This window comes from Hippopotamus amphibius, chromosome 2, assembly GCF_030028045.1.
Source record: "Hippopotamus amphibius kiboko isolate mHipAmp2 chromosome 2, mHipAmp2.hap2, whole genome shotgun sequence".
Lineage (NCBI taxonomy): Eukaryota > Metazoa > Chordata > Mammalia > Artiodactyla > Hippopotamidae > Hippopotamus > Hippopotamus amphibius.
In genome coordinates, this window is record NC_080187.1 from 68217345 (window position 1) to 68237087 (window position 19743).

General features: G+C 39.4%; 1 protein-coding gene across 1 annotated transcript; it reads left to right on the top strand.

Annotated features, from left to right (window-relative positions):
- The first annotated feature begins 997 nt into the window (after positions 1 to 997).
- On the top strand, positions 998 to 7867 carry LOC130844370 (protein S100-A11-like). The gene is made up of 3 exons (XM_057720651.1): positions 998 to 1105; positions 1152 to 1248; positions 7432 to 7867. The coding sequence occupies exons 1-3, from the start codon at positions 998 to 1000 to the stop codon at positions 7809 to 7811; spliced, it is 585 nt and encodes a 194-aa protein (XP_057576634.1). The 3' UTR covers positions 7812 to 7867.
- The last annotated feature ends 11876 nt before the right edge of the window (positions 7868 to 19743 follow it).

Here is a 19743-nt window from a genome sequence, read left to right on the forward strand (position 1 = left end):
TCAATAATTACCTTGAATGTAAATGGACTAAATGCACCAACCAAAAGACACAGACTGGCTGAACAGATACAAAAACAAGACCCATGTATATGCTGTCTACAAGAGACCCACTTCAGACCTAGGCACACATACAGATGGAAAGTGAGGGGATGGAAAAAGATATTCCATGCAAATGAAAATCACAAGAAAGCTGGAGTAGCAATAGTCACATCAGATAAAATAGACTTTAAAATAAAAAATGTTACAAGAGACAAGAAAGGACATTACATAAAGATCAAGGGATCCATCCAAGAAGAGGAGATAACAATTATAAATATATATGCACCCAGTATAGGAGCACCTCAATACATAAGGCAATTGCTAACAACTATGAAAGAGGAAATCAAGGCAGAAATAGAGACACAGGTGTAGAGAACAAACACATGGACACTAAGTGGGGAAAGCGGGGAGGGTTGGGGGGAATGAATTGGGAGATTGGGATACCAAATTGTACACTCTAAATATATGCTGTTTATTGTCTGTTAACTGTATCTCAATAAAAGTTCTTAAAAAAAAAAAAAAGGAAAAGAAAGCCTCATGTGTTCAGAGGGCTGTGATTAACTCAGCACAAGAACAGATCCAGGGGGGGAGCAGTCACAGAAAAGGCCAGGGACGCAGGAGACAGATCATAGAAGTCCTTGTTTTCCCCCTCCCTAGGGCAGGCTGAATTACCTGGCAAGTGGGATTCACCCCTCCCCCACTCCAGCAGACGCATTTTCTCTGGTTGGTTTTCCTTCCAAAGGTCATAGAGCAAAACAGAGGAATGACTGAACATTTTAGACAGCTTGAGTATTTCCAGAGTGTTCTGGTAAAGTCAATGCTGACAAGGCCAGTTGTTCGTTGGCTAGTCATCACTGAGCACCCAGAGGCTGCAGGACAATTATGAAGAGTGACAAACTTCCTTGATAAATGCATCTGCACTTTGCACAATTCCCAGTTTCCCTTGCGTGCTCCCAGCATGCACTACTCCCACACTGGGCACCAGAGGTTGAAACAAGATGGCAGCTCCCAGAGGAGTGCCTTCAATTACCCACAACAAGCATCTGGGCAGACGCCCTCATCACAGGTGATTATGGCCAGGGGTTAATCTAGCGGTTCCTCCTAATTAATAGCTTGGAGTATTGAAGAAGCCAGAAGTGACCACAACTCTCCAAGTTTTTGGAAAAGCCCAGCTGGCTGAGTGTCAGCCTTCCGTTAGACCAAACCTTGGTGTGTTGTTTAACCACATCACCCTTTCCTGGAATCTGGCCCTTTGGCTGACACTCCTCTGTGGAGACAGACTGTCCCTCTTGTGGTTCAGAAATACCATTTAGGCTTTTCTTCTGCCTCAGCATTCCCATTTCTCATTCTTTTGACTTCTTCCAATCTGTTCTTCTCTTCTCTCAGAAATATGCTCACTCAATTTTTCAGTTTATTTTCTTCAGACTTGTTTTATTTCTTTTTCCTTTTCCTTCAAAAGACCTGATGTCCCTTTCTTTTCCTGCTCCTTGATATCTCCATTTCTCTTTCCCTCTGCCCTCCTTCCATCTTTCTCTCACTTCCTGTCTTTTTTCTAAATTGACCTCAAATGAAAACAAATAGGTTAATCCTACTATATGTTTCATGACACTCTCAGCACGTGCCATGCGTGGCCCTCTTTTATTTGGTTCACATTTTTTCTAATTTCTTGTTTTTAATAATGTAATAAACACCAGTGAATCTAACAACTGTTGAAACAAAAAGGGGGATCTCACAATATCCTACAGCAAAATGTTTGGTAGCCTTCTATCCTACCCCCAGCGTCCCCACCCAGAGTAGCCACCATGCCAAATACTGGCCGTCATTCCTTCCTTTACTTTAATATAGTTTTATTGTTTCTGTACGTAGTTCTAAAAAAAGTCTTACTGTAGTTTTTTAAGTTTATGAAAGGTAGAGTGCTGTATCTACTTTTTTCTTTGTTTTAGCCTTACTTTATAGATTTTTTTACTTTTTATTTTGAAATAAGTTCAAAATTAAAAAAAAAAAATTTCAAGGATAGTACATAGAGCTCCCATATAGCCTTACTGATATATATATTATTTATATATTTGTTTGTTTATAGACAGTTATTATTCTCTGACTTATTTGAAAATAAGTTGCATATATCTTGCTTCTTTACCGCCTAACACATCAGTGTGTATTTCCCAAGAACAAGGAAAATCTCTTATGTAACCACAAATGAGGAAATTTAACATTGATACTCTACTTATATTTTAGCAACAGTCCACTTTTAAGTTTTGTCAGTTGTCCCAATACAGTAAGTTCCCCACATACGAACCTTCAAGCTGAGACCTTTCAAAGATGTGAACGTGTGTTCACATGTCCAATCATGTAAGTCAGTTCACGTGTCTGGAACAATCTGTAAAAGTTGGGTACCTAGGCTAACTTTGTTGGACTTACGAACAAACTAGACTTACAAGCGTACTCTCAGAACAGAACTCATTCATGTGTAGGGGACTTACTGTAACAGCGTTTATAACAATTTTTTGAAGTACAAAAATTTGATCCAGATTTGCACAAGGCATTCAATTGTGCGTCTCTAGTCTTCTTTGATCTCAAACATTTCCTCCACCATTCTTTGCTCTTCATGACATTTAATACTTGTCTGATATTTTATTAACGTCTCTCAATTTGGGTTCTCCTGATGTTTCCTTTCTACTGCATTCCGGATACACGTTTTTGGCAGGAATACCACGGAAGTGATATTACATGCAATGTCTTCTCAATAAATCACATCCAGAGGCCCCTCATTGGTGACATTAGCTTTGATTCCTTGGTTATGGCGCTGCCCTGTTTCTCCAGATGATATGTTTGCAAATATTCTTTGGAAAATTACTATTTCACTTAATATTACACTGCTAAGACTCATCCACATTGATGTATGTCACTTTTCTCTCTCTTCCTCTCCCACAGCCACCAACAGACACACACACCAACCTATACACACACACATTTTCTTATCTTCTTTCTTCCTGTCTTCCATTTTCCAGACACATTCTTACTCAAAATCAATTTGGAAGTATACAATTCCTAGCTGAAGTACATACCTTCTCTTGTTCAGTTACTACAGACTAAATCTCCAAAGATTGGTGTATAATGTGCCAAAGATACATGTTGTTATGAAAATAGGTAGCTTAGCAAAGAAGCAGATACCAAAGAGATCAAAAACGGACCCTTCACCTTTTACTCACTCACCCAACTAACCTGTCAACATTTATTAACTGAGTAACTATTATATTCCCAGCACGATGCTTGATTAGAAAGGGGCATATAAAGTACAAAACCACAGAGGGCTTGGAGGCCCAATGCAACCCACCACAACCACCAGCAGTGCACCATGGACACCTTTCTCATGCTTCAAATCTCAGCTCAAAAGGCACCTTCTCTGTAAAGCTACCCATCTCTGCACCAACCCTAAGTACCTAACTGACAACCTACTTCTTGCCAAGCACAATATTACATGCTTTCCTCACAGCAGTTCAAGAAGGCTCTGCCTTCTTATTTCAGCTCTCCCAATACAAACTGTGTCCTTTTCGAGCCTATTTAGTGCCACATTTTTTCACAACTTTGTGCTTTTTACTGATAATTTCACTGTTTAAAATGACCCCCAAGCATAGTGTTGAAGTGCTATCCAGTATTCCTAAGTGCAAGAAGGCTGTGATGTGCCTTACAGAGAAAGCATGTGTGTCAGATAAGCTTCCTTCAGGCATGAGTTTTAGTACTGTTGGCTGTGAGTTCAATGTTAATAAATCAACTAGATATTAAATGAAGTCTCCTTAAACAAAAACATACATAAAACAGGTTTTATGTATTGACAATTTACAGAAAGGTTGTGACCAGAGACTGTGAGGACCCTAACTTGGTATTTTCCCTAAGAGTAATGCTTTAGTATTGCAAATTCAGTGTTCCTGGTGCAAATAAACATATGACGAAAGATGAAGGAAAGAAGCCATCTGTTGGAGAAATGACATAACAGATGAAAAGTTGCTTTATGAACCCACATGAAGCCAAGTATACATAAATAGATTTTATATTAATATGATAAAGAAGTGCCAGAAAATAGATTATCCTATAATGAGAACACACAAAGGGGAAGGGGTAATACATGTACATTTCCTACTTAATGGGAAGAAAATGTTTGGTGACAATTTCTTTCAAAAAGTGAATATTTATTATGCAAATTCAAGCATATCTGGCTGCCCTGAATTAAACACCCCGTAATTAATAACTTTATGTATCTCACTGAGCACTTTAAAAATCTGTATGTTTTACATTTGCAAAAATATCATAGTACCACATTTTTTAACCACAAGTGTTTTCCAGGGGTCCACTATAACTCTTTTCCAAATTTTTATTAATATGTTTTCCTTACTAAAAAACACAATGTGATTATCTCCATTTTTAAAAAATGCACTAGAATATTTATCTTTTACCTCTTCATAAAGCAACAAGAAGAGAGGTTTCAATTGACTTTGTAAAGCAGATTCTACACTGTTGCATGATGAGAGAGGGCCTGACCTGACAGTTCCTTATCCATATGATTGTGGTAAAAGTAGACATAACATTATGGCTCAAACAGAACAAAGATGAGCTTACAAAGTACATGGTTTAAATAACTCCAGAGCTTTGGGACACAGATCTCTTTTTTCAAGACACGAATCTCATGTAACCATAATCATGATTGGTGGTGGGGAAGTTTAAAAACAGAGTGTCCCCCAAACTCTCCAGACTTAGAGTTATACCACAGCTAAATCAGGTGATTCCAACACATGATTCACATCCCACAAAAAATGAAATGTTTATAAAAACAAATCTCCCAAAGGATAAAGTAGCCTTTTCTCAAAAATCCATTCAAATTTTTAAGCCAATCTATGTTTTGTTTTCCATAACTACCATGTTTCCTATTCTAAAATAAAAGGTTCATACAAACACACACAATTTTCGCATCTAAGTTTTAGCATTCTGACGTATTTTAAAAGCAACTTTGCCTTAGCAGATATAGGTCATAAGTCAAGACTATTACTATAGTGATGTGTATATATGTATATTTTTTATTATGGAAAGTTTTAACCATACACAAAAATGGGAGAAGGAATAGTATACAGCAAACTGCCATACACCAATCACCCAGCTTCAAAAATTATTAGAGATACTAGAGATTATATTTTTAAATGCAAAGAAAAAATTACACAGCATCATACCTTTTCCTGCCTGCAACTATAGAAACAATAACACGACCACCAACACTGAATGCTTTGTAGAATATGAGCTATTTGATCTGCAAACACATTTTTTGTTTTTTATTTTGGCTGCGTTGGGTCTTTGTTACTGTGCGCAGTCTTTCTCTAGTTGCAGCAAGTGGGGGCTACTCTTCCTTGCGATATTCAGGCTTCTCTTGTGGTGGTTTCTCTTGTTGCAGAGCACGGGCTCTAGATGTGCGGGCTTCAGTAGTTGTGACACGTGGGCTCAGTAGTTGTAGCACACGGGCTTAGTTGCTCCACAGCATGTGGGATGTTCCTGGACCAGGGCTCGAGCCTCACGTCCCCTGCATTGGAGGCGGATTCTTAACCACTGCAGCACCAGGGAAGCCCCGCAAACATGTTAAATTTTGACACTGAAATGCCCAGGGGAGTAGCTGCATAGAGCAATTTTCCTAAATCCTTTGTATAATAAAATTGATGCTAAAAATTCATGTTGACTATAACATCATCTGATTTTTTTTTTGTTTTTATTGTTATAAAGTTATGCTTTTCATTTTGTAAAGTTTGCAAATACAATCACACAAGTTTGCCTATGGATGGGTATTTTACGGTATTATAAAATAACTGCATTTTTTGGGTGCGATAACAGCATTATGTTTAAGTAAGAGTATGTTTTATTTTTAGGAGGTACATTAATGAAGTAATTGAGGGAGAAATGTTATGTCTGCAACTTGCCTTTTAAATGATTTAGCAAAATTGCATTTGTGTGTGTGTGTGTGTGTGTGTGTGTGTGTAGATTAGGATTGGCAAAATTTTCTGTAAAGGGCCAGATAGTAACAGTTTTAGGCTTTATAGACCAAAAGATAAAATCAAGGATATTTTGTAGATAACTGTATAATGAGTTAAAATGTTGCTGCTTAAAAATGTAAAAATCCTTCTTTAATTTATCAGGGTTGTACAAAGACAGGTGATGAACCAGATCTGGCCTTAGCCTTAGTTTGCCAACTCTGAATGTAGATGGATAGATACATACAGAGATACATATAGATAAATATCGATAGGGCAAATAGGAGAAAACTAACAACTGTTGAATCTAAGTAGAGGGTACATGGATGTTCGTTGTATTGTATCAGTCTCTCAAATTATCTGAATGTTGAAGAATTTCAGAATAAAAAGTTGGGGAAAATGCAAATACATAAAAACACATAAAAAATAAATATCATCCACAATACAACCACCTAGAGATTAACATCTTGGTAAAGTAGCTTTTATTTTCAGTTCCTGGAATGTGTCTTTTTTCCAACTATAATGCCATCTTACTCCATATAAAGTTTTATAGCCTGCCATTTTCCTTCACCATTTATTCATAAGCACTTTCATGTCATCATCATATAATGGACACATACATTCCATTGAACAAATGTTTTAAGATGTCTTAACTATCTCCTGATTATTGAACATTCAATTTGTTCCCAGTTCTTCACTCACACCAATAAGAATTTTCTAGCTTTTTTTTCTATTTTCTATTTTTTATTTTGAAAAATTTTAAAGCTCTGGGAAAGTTACAAGAGCAATGCAATGGACATCATATACCCTCCACCTAGGTTCACCAATTGCTAATGGTTTAACACATTTTTATCTCCCCTCCATATACTTATTATTTTTATTGTTATTTTGAGAATCTTGAGTACATTACTCTTAAATTTCTTACTAAAATATATGAAAACCACTGAAGAGCTGATTTCCTCAGGGTTTCCAATTTTCATAGTAAATGTCCTCTGAGACCTAACTGATCTTGAGTGGCAGGAAAAAGACTCAAAAATATACATATATAAATAAACCCAGGAGCTATTTTTAGGGATAAACTCAAATTAAAATCTTCACCTTGCCAACCAAAAGTTACATGATGTATTAGGAGTTAGATCTCTAATGCTTTACTTACTCTGTAAAGAGACACAGCCCCAACACATTTTTCCAAAAGGAGAATGTGACATGTTAGAGTGTCATATCACACCTCTGTTGTAATTTAACTTTCTCTTTATACAGATTTTGCTCTGTCTCCATCCTCATCCCAGCTTTGTGGGAAAATTCACCAAAGCTGCTTTAAATGTTTTTCTTTGACTCTACTGCCACCTAGTGTGGAGGAAAAAGGAATTCTGGGCTCTGTAAAAAGAGAAATTGGGCCCAGAGCTCGCTGCGCCGCTCCCCGCTCGCCGCCCGCGCGCCTCGCTCCTCTCCGACCTGGCAAAATTATCCAGCCCTACAGAGACTCAACGGTGCATCGAGTCTCTGACTGCTGTTTTCCAAAAGCATACTGGAAGGGACGGTAACAACAGCAAACTCTCCAAGGCCGAGTTCCTAATCTTCATGAATACAGAGCTGGATGCCTTCACAAAGAACCAGAAGGACCCTGGTGTCCTTGACCGCATGATGAAGAAACTGGACCTCAACTCTGACCGGCAGCTAGATTTCCAAGAATTTCTTGATCTTACTGGCGGTCTGGCCATAGCTTGCCATGAATCCTTTATGAAGTCTGCCTCTTCCCAGAAGTAGATCCCAGGAGCCTTTGGGCCTGGCTTCCAGCCCCACTCCCCTTCCTTCCAGCCTCCCAGTTACCATTTACTCCTCACAGCGCACACATGACCCTGAACCCGGGCACCCGCCACCCCGTGCAGGCCACTCCTGCTGGTAGTAATAAAACAGTATTGTTTTTTAAAGAAAAAAAAAAAAAAAAGAGAGAGAGAGAGAGAAATTGAATGTGTGCTATCAATATTTGCTTACTTATCTGGATTCAAAGCCTGTTTTATTGCAGAATAAACTCTAGGGAAGTATACCCACCATGGTCTTCTTGCTTTGCATGAAGTAACAGTTCTAAGAAAAAAATCACATTTCAAAAATTACACTATATTTCACATTATCGTGAAACAAAGTAAGAGATAAGGCTTCATTTTCCCAATGTCCCTGTGGCCCATGTGACCCTTTCACTCCAATCACGTACTCAGGTCTTTAAGGTGGTATTTTTCTTCTTTCCAGACTGATAGGTTGGAAAGAGGGTAGAGAAAAGAGGGAAAGAAGGAGAAATTCAAAGGAAAGAGGAGAATGAGACAGGGGTATAGATGATGGGGAAAAAATAATAATAAAGACACTAAAAACACTGCAGATGGGGTATAGATACAAGAAAGAAAACGGAGAGGGAAAGCCATGCAGTGTTAGCATAAGAGACCCAGGAGCCTAGAAAGACAGGGAAATACAAGGGGAACATGCCAAGGAGCCAAGGTAGAAAGAGGAAAGGAAAGGAACGGAGAAGGCGTGGGGTGCCACCAGGCCAGGCCCGCACACCTTGGGCAGTTTAGAGATCTCAGTCCTTCCGGCCCTACATCCCACCCACTGCACACTCGCTCCTGCTCCCCAACCCTGCTCCATCCTTTCCCTGATGCTCGCTGCCTCCTTCCCCACAGGACAAGTGGGTTATTTGTTACACGTGATTTCCATCTGCACTGGAACGTAAGCTGCAGAAGGGTAGAAATCTTGGCCTTTTTTTGCTTCCTGTTTTGTTCTCTGATGTATCCCAAGTGTCTAGAGCAATGTCTTGTACATTATGACATGCATTTAATAAAGATTCATTGAATAAATGAAGGCATGGGGGCACTCGAGACATGGACAAACAGATGTATTTGTAAAATTTATTTTGCTTTATGACAGTGATACCTTTTCTCCTGGGCAGATCACATTTTCATTCGCAGGTTACCAGCTGGTTTTCAATACATCCCGCTACAGACTGAATGTTTGTGTCCCCCCCCCCCAAAAAAAAATTGATATATTGAAACCTAATGCCTGATGTGATGGATGGTATTAGGAGGTGGGGACTTTGGGAGGTGCTTATGTCATGAGGATAGAGCCCACATGAATGGGATTAATGCCCATATAAGAGACCCCACAGAGCTCTCTCAGCCCTTCTACCATGTGAGGACACAGGGAGAAGTCTATGCCCCAGAAAAGGGCCCTTGCCCAACCACGCTGGCACCCTGACCTTGGACTTCCAGCTCCAGAACTGTGAGAAATAAACTTCTATTTTTCATAAGCCATGCAGTATTTCATTATAGCAGTCCAAATAGACTAGGACACTTCCCTTCTGAGGAGACAAGCACTTCTTAGAAATTACTGGCACTCAACTCAACATTGGTTCTGAAAGTTAAATTCTGACATCAGAAACAGAGACATCGGTAGGAAACGTAAGAGAATCAAATCACGTTTTAGAAACGACGAAGCAAACCAGAGAAGAGGTATGTCCTCACTTTAGGCTAAATCTTAGAAAGAATGTTCTAGAGCAAGAAAAGCAAGTTATAAAAGGTTGTTTTGCTTTCTTGCTATTTAATATGTTTAAAATTTCTGCTTTTCCTACACTTTCCTCCTTGTAAGCTATACTAGATGTCTCGTCTTTCCAATAATGGGCTCAAACAGATAAAGTGATAACTGAATTACTGAACCCTGATTATCAGTATGATAAAAGACTCCGAGAAGCTCATTTAAAAAATTACTTAGGAGTTAGACGGTTACATGAAAAGATATCAAAATCTTTAAGAAGGGGTATAGAAAGGAAAAGCTTAAGGAAGATGCTTTTCTATCTGAAATTTGAAAAATGTCTGCGTGACACTGGCACACTTCATTACACTAATTGGAAGCACTAGGGGCAGCTGAATTCACTACTCGAAAGTCAACAAAAAAGAATGTTTTCAAGTATCTCATGGATGGGTCTTCACTAGATGGAGATACAAAGGCTGATTTGGAAATCTGGCCCTTGAAGCATGCTTGTAAAATGATGCTGATTCTATGAGTACTCACACAAACAGGTCTTGCCAGCCAGACACTAACATTGCTTTCAGATCATACATGATAATTTTCCAAGCATTCACACATACGTTGTCTAATTTGGTCCTCCCAATATATCTGTCATATAGATGGGAACAGGTATTATCTTCGATTGCACCATTTTGTGGCTTTAAAGGAGGGAAGCTGGATTTACCCTATTTTCCCATCTCAGCCTTCCATGTCATGGACACGATAGTCATGGCAGGCCCAGGCCAGGGGTCTCTCCCACCTTCCAGGCCACTGTAGGTCTTGGAGCAAACATCATGTTGCTGCACATCCTAGTGGGTGAATGAAGAACGAGTTCTACATCTCAAATGAGACTTCTCAATGATTTGAAGGAAACAGCTGGTGCAGCTTGGTCACCGTCTGTGACCATGGGCAAGTTAAGTAAACTCTTTGGGCGTCGGGTTCCTCATTTGTAAAGTTATCATGTAGTACTTCTGTGTGGTCTTTAAGGTAGTGGATTCCACACAATGAGTCCATGGGTCAGTTTGAAAAAAGAAATATTTTTTAATTTTAAGGATTAACATAGGCTTGCCAACACTTTGTGTTCAAAATAAATTCAAGATGTTGACAACTACAAGTATCTACCCACCCCTCCCCTCATCCTCACTACAATCGGTGAAGAATTGAAACAGAGATCCAAATGAGGACCCCCAAACAACTTTATTAGGGGATTGGTCAAGTGCCAAATGCCCCTCAGAGTAATAGAGTGTCTCAGAAAGCTGAATAAGGGGACGCGAGTTGCCATCTCTGGAGGAATTGGGTTTAGCAACCATGCCTGACGCCAGTCAGATGCAGCACAGCCTATCAGGGAAGTGCCTCCTCTGCCCAGATGAGCTGAGCCTGTGCTCCCCACACCTGCCCTGGGGGCTGCTTCTGGGGGCGGTGAAGTGGGCAGCTCAGCTACTGCCCCAGAAGACTCTGAAACAGATCAAAACAGAATGTTAAGATAACTTTAAGGCCATATATACTATAGGCCAAAATTCTTTGCCTTTTCTATTTTTCATTCCAAATGATAGTCCATTCAATACTCAACATCACTCACCAGAGATCTTGCAGTGAACACCAGACAAAAGTCTAAAATAACACAAAGCCAGCAACACAAAAACACCCAAATTTTAGCATAAACCTACATCAGTGGTTACAATTCCAAAGAGAGGTTGAATTCTAAACATGAAATCCTTTGACCTGGGTGAATTTAAGTCTGAAGACATCAAAGTTCAACATTTTCTCTCACTCAGATTGCTGTATGGTAGGAATCTTCTTCTCAAGAACATAATCTTGACAGCAGAATTGTCTCTTTCTTGAGTGTTACAGACAGAAGATCATGGATCCCAGTGGCACAAAATGCACTTTTAGGAGCAAGCCAGAGGTTAGCGGTACCATCCACATGCAAGCTTCCAGTGGGATGGGTGCCGAGAGAGAAGCCATGGAAACAGTGGCACTCCTGTATCTCCTTGATCATTCTAACTGTGCTTCTCAGCTGAGGCAAAGGATGTATCCCACATCTTCTTCTACCTCCCAGCTCAGGAAGATGCTAGGACTCTCCGTACATTTTTAGGCCATTCCCAGAACTATTGGTACAACAGATACAAGGTGCCACATTGAGGGTCTGGTTCAAGTTCCCATAGAGGACAATCAGTTATTCAATGGAATTATTAGCCAGGCTTAAGAAGGAAGGGAATTCTGACATATGCTATAACATGAATCAGCCCTAAAGACACTATGCTAAGTGAAAGAAGCTAGTCACAAAAAGATAAGTACTATACAATTCCTCTTATGTGTGGTACTTAGAAGAGTCAAATTCATAGAGACAGAAAGTAGAATGGTGGTTGTCAGGAGCTGGAGGGAGGAGGGAGTTATTGTTTCATTGGTACAGAGTTTCAGTTTGCAAAGATAAAGTTCTGGAGATGAATGGTGGTCACGGTAACTCAGCAATGTGAATGTACTGAATACCACTGAACTGTACACTTAAAAATGGTTAACACTGTAAATTTTATATGTATTTTATTACCATTTTTAAAATTTTAATCATAAGAAAAATCTCTTCTCCTGATTGTGGAACTACAAACACCGTCCTACGATTCTCTTCTATGATTCTCTCCAACCCTTAGCTATGCAGTGATGCCAGACACAATGTAACTGTCAAAGCATCGCGGCTCTTTTAGTAAATTCTACAGCCAACCCAGCCCTCCTGAACTCTCCATTTTGGTTCATAGAGGAAGGCTCTTCCTCCAACATTTCCACACCTAGGCCTTCCACACCTAGGCCAATGCTGGGAAGAGGGCTTCCACTCCATGTTCTTGCCATCCAAAAGGAAGAGAAGCTCCTAATCTGATTGATGAGCTGACATTCACAGGGTGTAGTTCACTGGTGGGCAAGATCTGAGAGTTCACTACACCCGTATGTCTCTTTGTGCACCTAAGCAGCTAATCCCAGCCCACTCCAGCAATCCATAATTCTCTCTCTGTTCCGCCTCCTCTGCCTATGAGTCAGATCAGCCTTGTGGAGTGGGCCCAGTTGAATGTGGTTGCAAGGGAGGGAGGAGAAGACTGACCTCTGGACTGGATTTAGGGTGTTACCGAGCCCTTGTCCAGCCCAGGACGGAAGTAACACTTTGATCCCCATCTGGGTCTCAGTTTCTTGACCCTCTTCTCCTCTGATAGGTGCAAGAGAAGCAAAACTTTACCCATCTTAGGCTTTCAGCCAGGGCTCTTAACAACAACAAACAAAAATTAACAAGAGAAAAACAAAGCATGCAGCTCACATCAGTCAGGAGAAATGTGAATGAAGAATAACTCAAAGCAGCGGCTTATAACTCTAGCTTATATAGCATCTTCAACCAAGAACAATAAATCTCTAGAGAAATGATAGGACAAAGGAAAGCAGTTTTAGGCTTTGAAGAGTGGCCAACTGTGGAGGGGGTAACCATATGGGAGGACACTAGTGAAGTAAAATTGGTTTGCAGATTCCTCTGGTGTCTCTGGGCTGATAAGAATCTATCTCCAGTAAAAGGAAAATTCATAGGGAGTTCCCTGGTGGCCTAGTGGTTAGGATTCCAGGCTTTCACTGCTGTGGCCCAGGTTCAATCCCTGGTCAGGGAACTAAGATCCTGCATGCCACACCAAAAAACTAAAAAAAATTTTTAATTAAAAAAAAAAAGAATTTATATCCTGCCTTTAGGCAGACAGTAGGGAGCTTTTCCTGCATTTGCTGCTTAATTGCTTTCAGCTCAAAATAATTTTTTCTGCCAAAAAGACATATTTTGGGGTGACATATTCTGGCTTCCTTCACAAGAAAGGGGGCAGCAAAAAAAAAAAAAAAAAAAAGGTAGATAATGAAGTTTCATTTCCCTCAAATTAGAAAAGTAGAACAGATATTCTCTTTTAAAATCTTTTAAATTGAAAACATTTTGCTTTATGCAAAAATCACTTTTTCACTTCTTTGTTTTCCATTTTGTTCAATTGCTGAAAACTTCCTAATTATCATCAGTCCATGAACATACATTTGAGGAACACTTGAGGAGTATATTCCTCTGAAGTACATTTTGCTCTAAAATTCTGTGATCCTAATACTGTTGTCTCTGCTTCCATCACCCCTCCCAGAATCCCAGGAAATGAAGGGGTAATAAAATACAGGAGTGGAAACCGGTTTTTAATGCCTTACAGAATGCTTTATACAGATATTTGACAAGTAAAAAAATAAGGTCTTTTCTCCTGTGCCAGGGCAATCCAGGACCTGATCTAGACACACCATCTGTTTATCTAAACCCAGGGCCTGCTTGGACTGGGACTCTTACATAGATGTAAAAATACCAGGAGTAACATAGCCCTGGGGCACACTGCATCAAAAATCATTTCAAAATAGGTACCCAGTTTATTTTTACTTCATGAGGCTGCCCAAAATTGCAGGTTTCTCTGGTTCATCTCCTTTGTGTCAGTATTTATTTATTAAAGTGAAATGATCATGTCTTCTTCATTTTATATACACCAGGACTAACGTTAAAAGTTACATAAACTGCCTTCATTCCATGAAGTTCTCCAGCTATCTGGGTTGGTGAGAACTCATTTATTTCTCTGAGCATTATTAGCTCATTCTCTCCACCATGTTCCCACGTGGATAGGGAGAAAGAGAACTCTGTGTCCCCACCCCTACATAAAAAGCGATTCTCTCTTTGCAAGTAACGTTTTTTTTTCAGCTGACATGTCCTAGATTGTTCTAAAAAGAGCAGCAGCATGAGAAAATATAAGAACAGATGATTCAAAGACTCCCTGGGAATTGCTAAGCCAGCTCCTAATTGCAAATGCAAGGGTAGGCGAAACATCTGTATTCTGAGTCACTCCACTTTTCTAGAAGGGAGGATGTTGTTACCCCTTCTGCTGCATAAACCTTTGTGGTCTGTAAGCAGGGCTCCAGAGCTGGTTCACAGTGTGCTAGATCTAGATCTAGATCTAGAGACTACAACTGACCCTCCCCCATACACACAAACCCAACATGTTTTGAAGTCACCTTAATTAATTGACTACCTGCCTCCAAGAATTTTTAAGTCTATATTTAATAATGACTATGCAAAGCTACATGTGTGTCTGTGTCCGTGTGTTTTGGGAGAAGAAGGAAGTAAGTAATCTTAAAAAACCTACACAGGTTTTTGACCTTGATTCTCTAATACCTGGAATAATACAAATTCAGAGATATTGCCTTTTGTGGGAAGAGATCCTAGGAAAAAGTGAAAAGGGAAGCAGATTTTTTTTTATAGAAATCTATAAAAACAGTTATTCCAAGAGAGAGTTGGTTGAAGCTTTTTAATTAATGAATAACAACAAGATGACGGCAAAAGAAAAGTAAGACGTTGATAAGAGCTAACAGCAGTTAAGGCAGAGTCAAGTTCACCAACATGTTTTTAAGAGTTACTATCTGTTCTGATGTGACTCCTGTGGGGAAATTTCACTGTTTATACAGAGAGTGTAAACATGTCTGTTGACCGAATAAAACCCTGGTTTTCATTCCTCACCCCTTCCTCCCCAGCCGTGGTAAACAGCTTCACATTCAGGTTCATGGGCTTTGGGGTGAGTTAGAGATTCGAATCCTGGCTTTGCTATTCATAGCTGCGTGTCTCAAGACAAGCTTATTACCCTCCCTGAGTCCCAGTTTCCACACTGAAGTGATGGGGATAATGGTCAGGTCTTGAAGGGCAATTGCAAGCATATAAGGAGATAATGCAGGTAACTGCCACAGTGCAGATCCTGGCACACAAACAGCGCTCCGTAACTGTTGGGGTGGAGTGAGACGGCGGCTGCTGTTGATTTATCTAGATAAAGGCTCACACTGACGAACACCTGAAACAGAATAAAACTAAAGCTCTCCAGGGTAGGCACCAAAACCTCAGTGAAAACAACAACATCATACAACACGCTTGTACAAAATAGCTTTGGGTAAAGAAATGCAACAAAACCTGAAAGAAGAACCAAGGATGACAGAAATACCTACTTTGAAAACTCTGACAGGCTCAAGCGATTGTAAGGGGAAGACAGCACAGTATGATGTGGACTCCCTAAATGCACCGTGGGCACTGCCTGGTGATTCCAGATATTAACATGGCCTGTCTTGAATCTGATTTTGCCCAAATGTCCTCAGACGAACACTTGAGAATGTAATCTTTTATATCTGGCGGGAGCAATGGGGAGAGAGGAGGGGGCTGGGAGTCATCGTAGGAAGGACCTGAGACAGGACAGCAGCAGGAAGAACAAGTCTCAGGAAATGTGAGAAAGTTATTCATTACCCTCTCTTCCTCTCACCCTCCCTTTCACCAATCGCTCCCCCGAGGACATGCGCTAGAGCATGGGGCAGTCTTCAAACTTGACCAGAAATCATACCATTCTAACATAAGGACATTGTATTATTTTGTTATTACTTACTTTTAGTAGCTGGTACTAGACTTCATCTTGCACAAGGTCTGTCTTTGTTGGGAAAAGGCCTGGGTCAGTCCACCTGGAGAAGGGGAATACCTATGGGGTCACGGATGTTGGCTGGTACCATGGCTTCTTCAAAACTATCCTGAATGAGGTGAGATTCCTATGGCACTCCTAAAGTGGAACAGGAGAGTCAGGAGGGAAGAGGTAGTTGGGAGAAAGAGAGAAGAAGAGTCAGTGAAATGATGGGAGGCTGGATAGCAATGGAGGACACAGCTCCACAAATTCTCACCAAAACCACTAAACCCATGAGCTTACTGACTTGAGAGGTTACAAAACAGAGAATACACATGCAGAAACAGGGGCTAGAGAGGCAACGTGATTAAACATATATGCATCTGCTAAAAGCTCAAGATGTCACAAGCAGATATAGAAAGACCTAGAGAAGATGAAAGTGATGCAGCAAGCCGAGGGAAGTGCCTGGGCTCATGCATGTCTGCAACCATGCACACCGTCACTCATGCATCAGTATTGGTTGAACTCCTATTGTGCGCTGGGCACTGCACTAGGCTGTGGAATACCATGGTGACAAAACCAGAGTTCTTGCTCTCCTGGTGTTTGCACACTACTGGGAGAGACAGACATTGATCAAGTAATTGCACAAACTTTGGTAAAATTGTGCTTGTGAGGAGTGCTGTAAAGGAGCACATGATATCAATACTATGAGAGAATATAACAGAGATTGGCCCAGCCAGAGAAGTTGGAGAAGCTTCCCTGAATAAGTGGTCTTACTGATCTGAGCCTTGAGTGATGAGGTGTTCACTGGGTGAAGAAAGGGAAGAAAAGCAGCCTGGGAAGAATACGTGTACAGGCCCTGAGGTGACAGGTTTGAGGGCTGAGAGAAGGCAAAGTGTGACTAGGGCAAAGAGACCCCAGGAAGAACGGGCAACATGACATTGGAAGGTGGGGAAGAACCAGGCTCCTCGGGGACTGCAGACCATGTGATGGTGTCAGTCTTCATCTTAAGTAGGAAGTCATCAAAGGGAAATTGACAGGAACCCCCAAGAAAGTCTGAAAATGGCAGATGAGGCCCCTGTTTACACTTTATTCCCACTTTCCTCGGCATCTGTATTGACTACCAATCGATGACTTAGCCTGTGTAATATCATGCCCAAAATCAGAAAAGTAAGCATTTAATTAACTCTGTTAACTTAGGGATTTCATTTACATAATTGGTATTTTTACATGAATTTTCCATCAACATACAAGAAAAAAATCCCGTTTCTGAACCACCATCAAAACACAAATGCCCAGTATGGAACCTCAGAATTCAGTATTTAGTCTTCCCTTACTTAAAGAATACTGAATTAGGAGTCAAACAGCCTGAGTATTAATTCTGACTCTGGCTCTTATTAATCACATGGCTTTGGGTTAGTCCCTAAACCTCTCTGTTTCGGTTTCCTGATAAAATAGGGTGATGACCCTTGCCCAACATATTGCACAGGACTAAAAGTGAAAGCCTTCTGTAACACCAAAAAAGAGGTTATTATTAACCTTTCTGAGAATTGCAAAGGCAAATACACAACTTATTCAAATCAGATAACTTTTTTTTAACCTCACACATCAAACTGTTTTGCAATATTGTTACAAAATAATGCTTTATCTTGAAGGTCATTGCCCTCTAATGTATTATAAAACTACTTCTTGTGTACATAAAACCAGAGAGAGACTCTGAAAGTTTTGTTTCATTTGATTGTAGCACAGATGGTTTGGTTCAAATATTATCACCAAACTTTCATATCTACTTTTAAAAGAAAAAGGACATATAAAAAGATGCTCAATTCATCAAAAAGAAGTGCATGTTAAAACTATATGAGATGCTATTTCTCACCCATCATATTGGCAAAAATGCTAACTTTTGACAAAATAATCTGTTGGACAGATTATGGGAAAATAGGTACTCTTTCACTCCTGGTGAGTACAAAATACTACAATTCCTCTGAAGGGAACTGGGCAATACCTAGCAAAACTATATATGCATCTACTATTTGGCCCAGAAATCACACTTCTAGAAACTTACCCTGAAAATACAGCTCCAACAATACAAGAAAACACACACACAGTTACTCCTTGCAGCATTATTTATAATTGTAAGATATTGGAAACATCCTGAAGGCCCCCACATAGGAGTTTGATTGAATAAACTATGATGCATTTACTCAGTGGAGTACTATACAGCTGGAAAACTAAAAACAAAATTAAAAACCAAGATGATTTCTATGAAATGACATAAATTGATTTCCAGAATACGTTAAGTAAAAATAAAAATCAAAGTGCTAAGGATTGTACGTATTATGCTACGTTTTATATGACAAAGGTAAAATTCTTTTTTTTTAATATAGTCGATTTATAATGTTGTGTTTCAGGTGTACAGCAAAGTGATTCCATTCTATATATATATTCTTTATCAGATATTTTTCTCTTATAGGTTATTACAAAATATTGAGTATGGTTCCCAGTGCTATATAGTAGGTCCTTGTTGGTTATTTTTTATATATAGTAGTGTGTATATGTTAATCCCAGATTCTTGATTTATCCCTCCCCCCTTTCCTCTTTGGTAACCATAAGTTTGTTTTCTATGTCTGTGAGCCTATTTCTGATTGATAAGTATGGTAATCTCTGGGTCCATCCATGTTACTGTAAATGACTATTTTATTCCTTTTTATGGCTCAGTAATATTCCATTGTGTGCATATACACACACATATATATATATACATCTTCTTTATCCATTCATCTGTTAGTGAACATTTATGTTGCTTCCATGTTTGGCTACTGTAAATAGTGCTGCAATGAAAATTGGGGTACATGTATCATTTATTTTTACAAAACAGAAACACAGAGAAGATAAACAAGAAACAAATTTGATTATCTATGGGGGTTGGGGGAATGAAATGGAAGAGATGGAAAGGGGACAGGATCTGTCTGAATATAATTTATAGATAGTTTTGGATTTTGAACCATGTTATCATTTTACATATAATAAAAATAAATTAAATCAACAAGAATGGGTGGGCAGGAGGACCTGAAAATGAAACAAATGAATAAACTTGATTATAACCAAGTTAAGACAATTACAAAGAAAAAAAGAACCCAAAAAAACATTTGAACATAATAACAAATTATTCTGACTATACACTTTCAGTGGGATATATTCTAAGGACAAAAATAATCTTGAACTTTACTTGGTAAGCTTGTTTTGGATAATGTTGGTGAAGCAATTCTGAAACTGTTTTGAGTATAATGTAAAAATGAGCAAATGAGTAAATATATTGATGTTTTGAAGAAGCATGGAGTTCACTGTGGGAGAACAAAGAGACAAATGCAGAATGGAGGTAGAATTCTATACTACTGGACTGGATATCAGAGTATCATTATGAATTCATGATTTTTTTTTTATCTTCAAGTCCTTTATTCCCAATAGCTGACGTCAGTTATTCACCAAGCTAGATAGAGCTCACCACATTAACCAAGAATTCGTTCATCTTTCCTTTGATATTGTAATTTTGTCCTCATGTCTAAAACTAGACTGGAGCCCAAAAGGTTAAAGAGATCTCACTCCATTGCAGGGAGCAAGAGACACCCTTGTGAATCAATCTTCAACTCTTAGAAGTCTTGTGCAATTCACAGGCAAATACCTTTGTA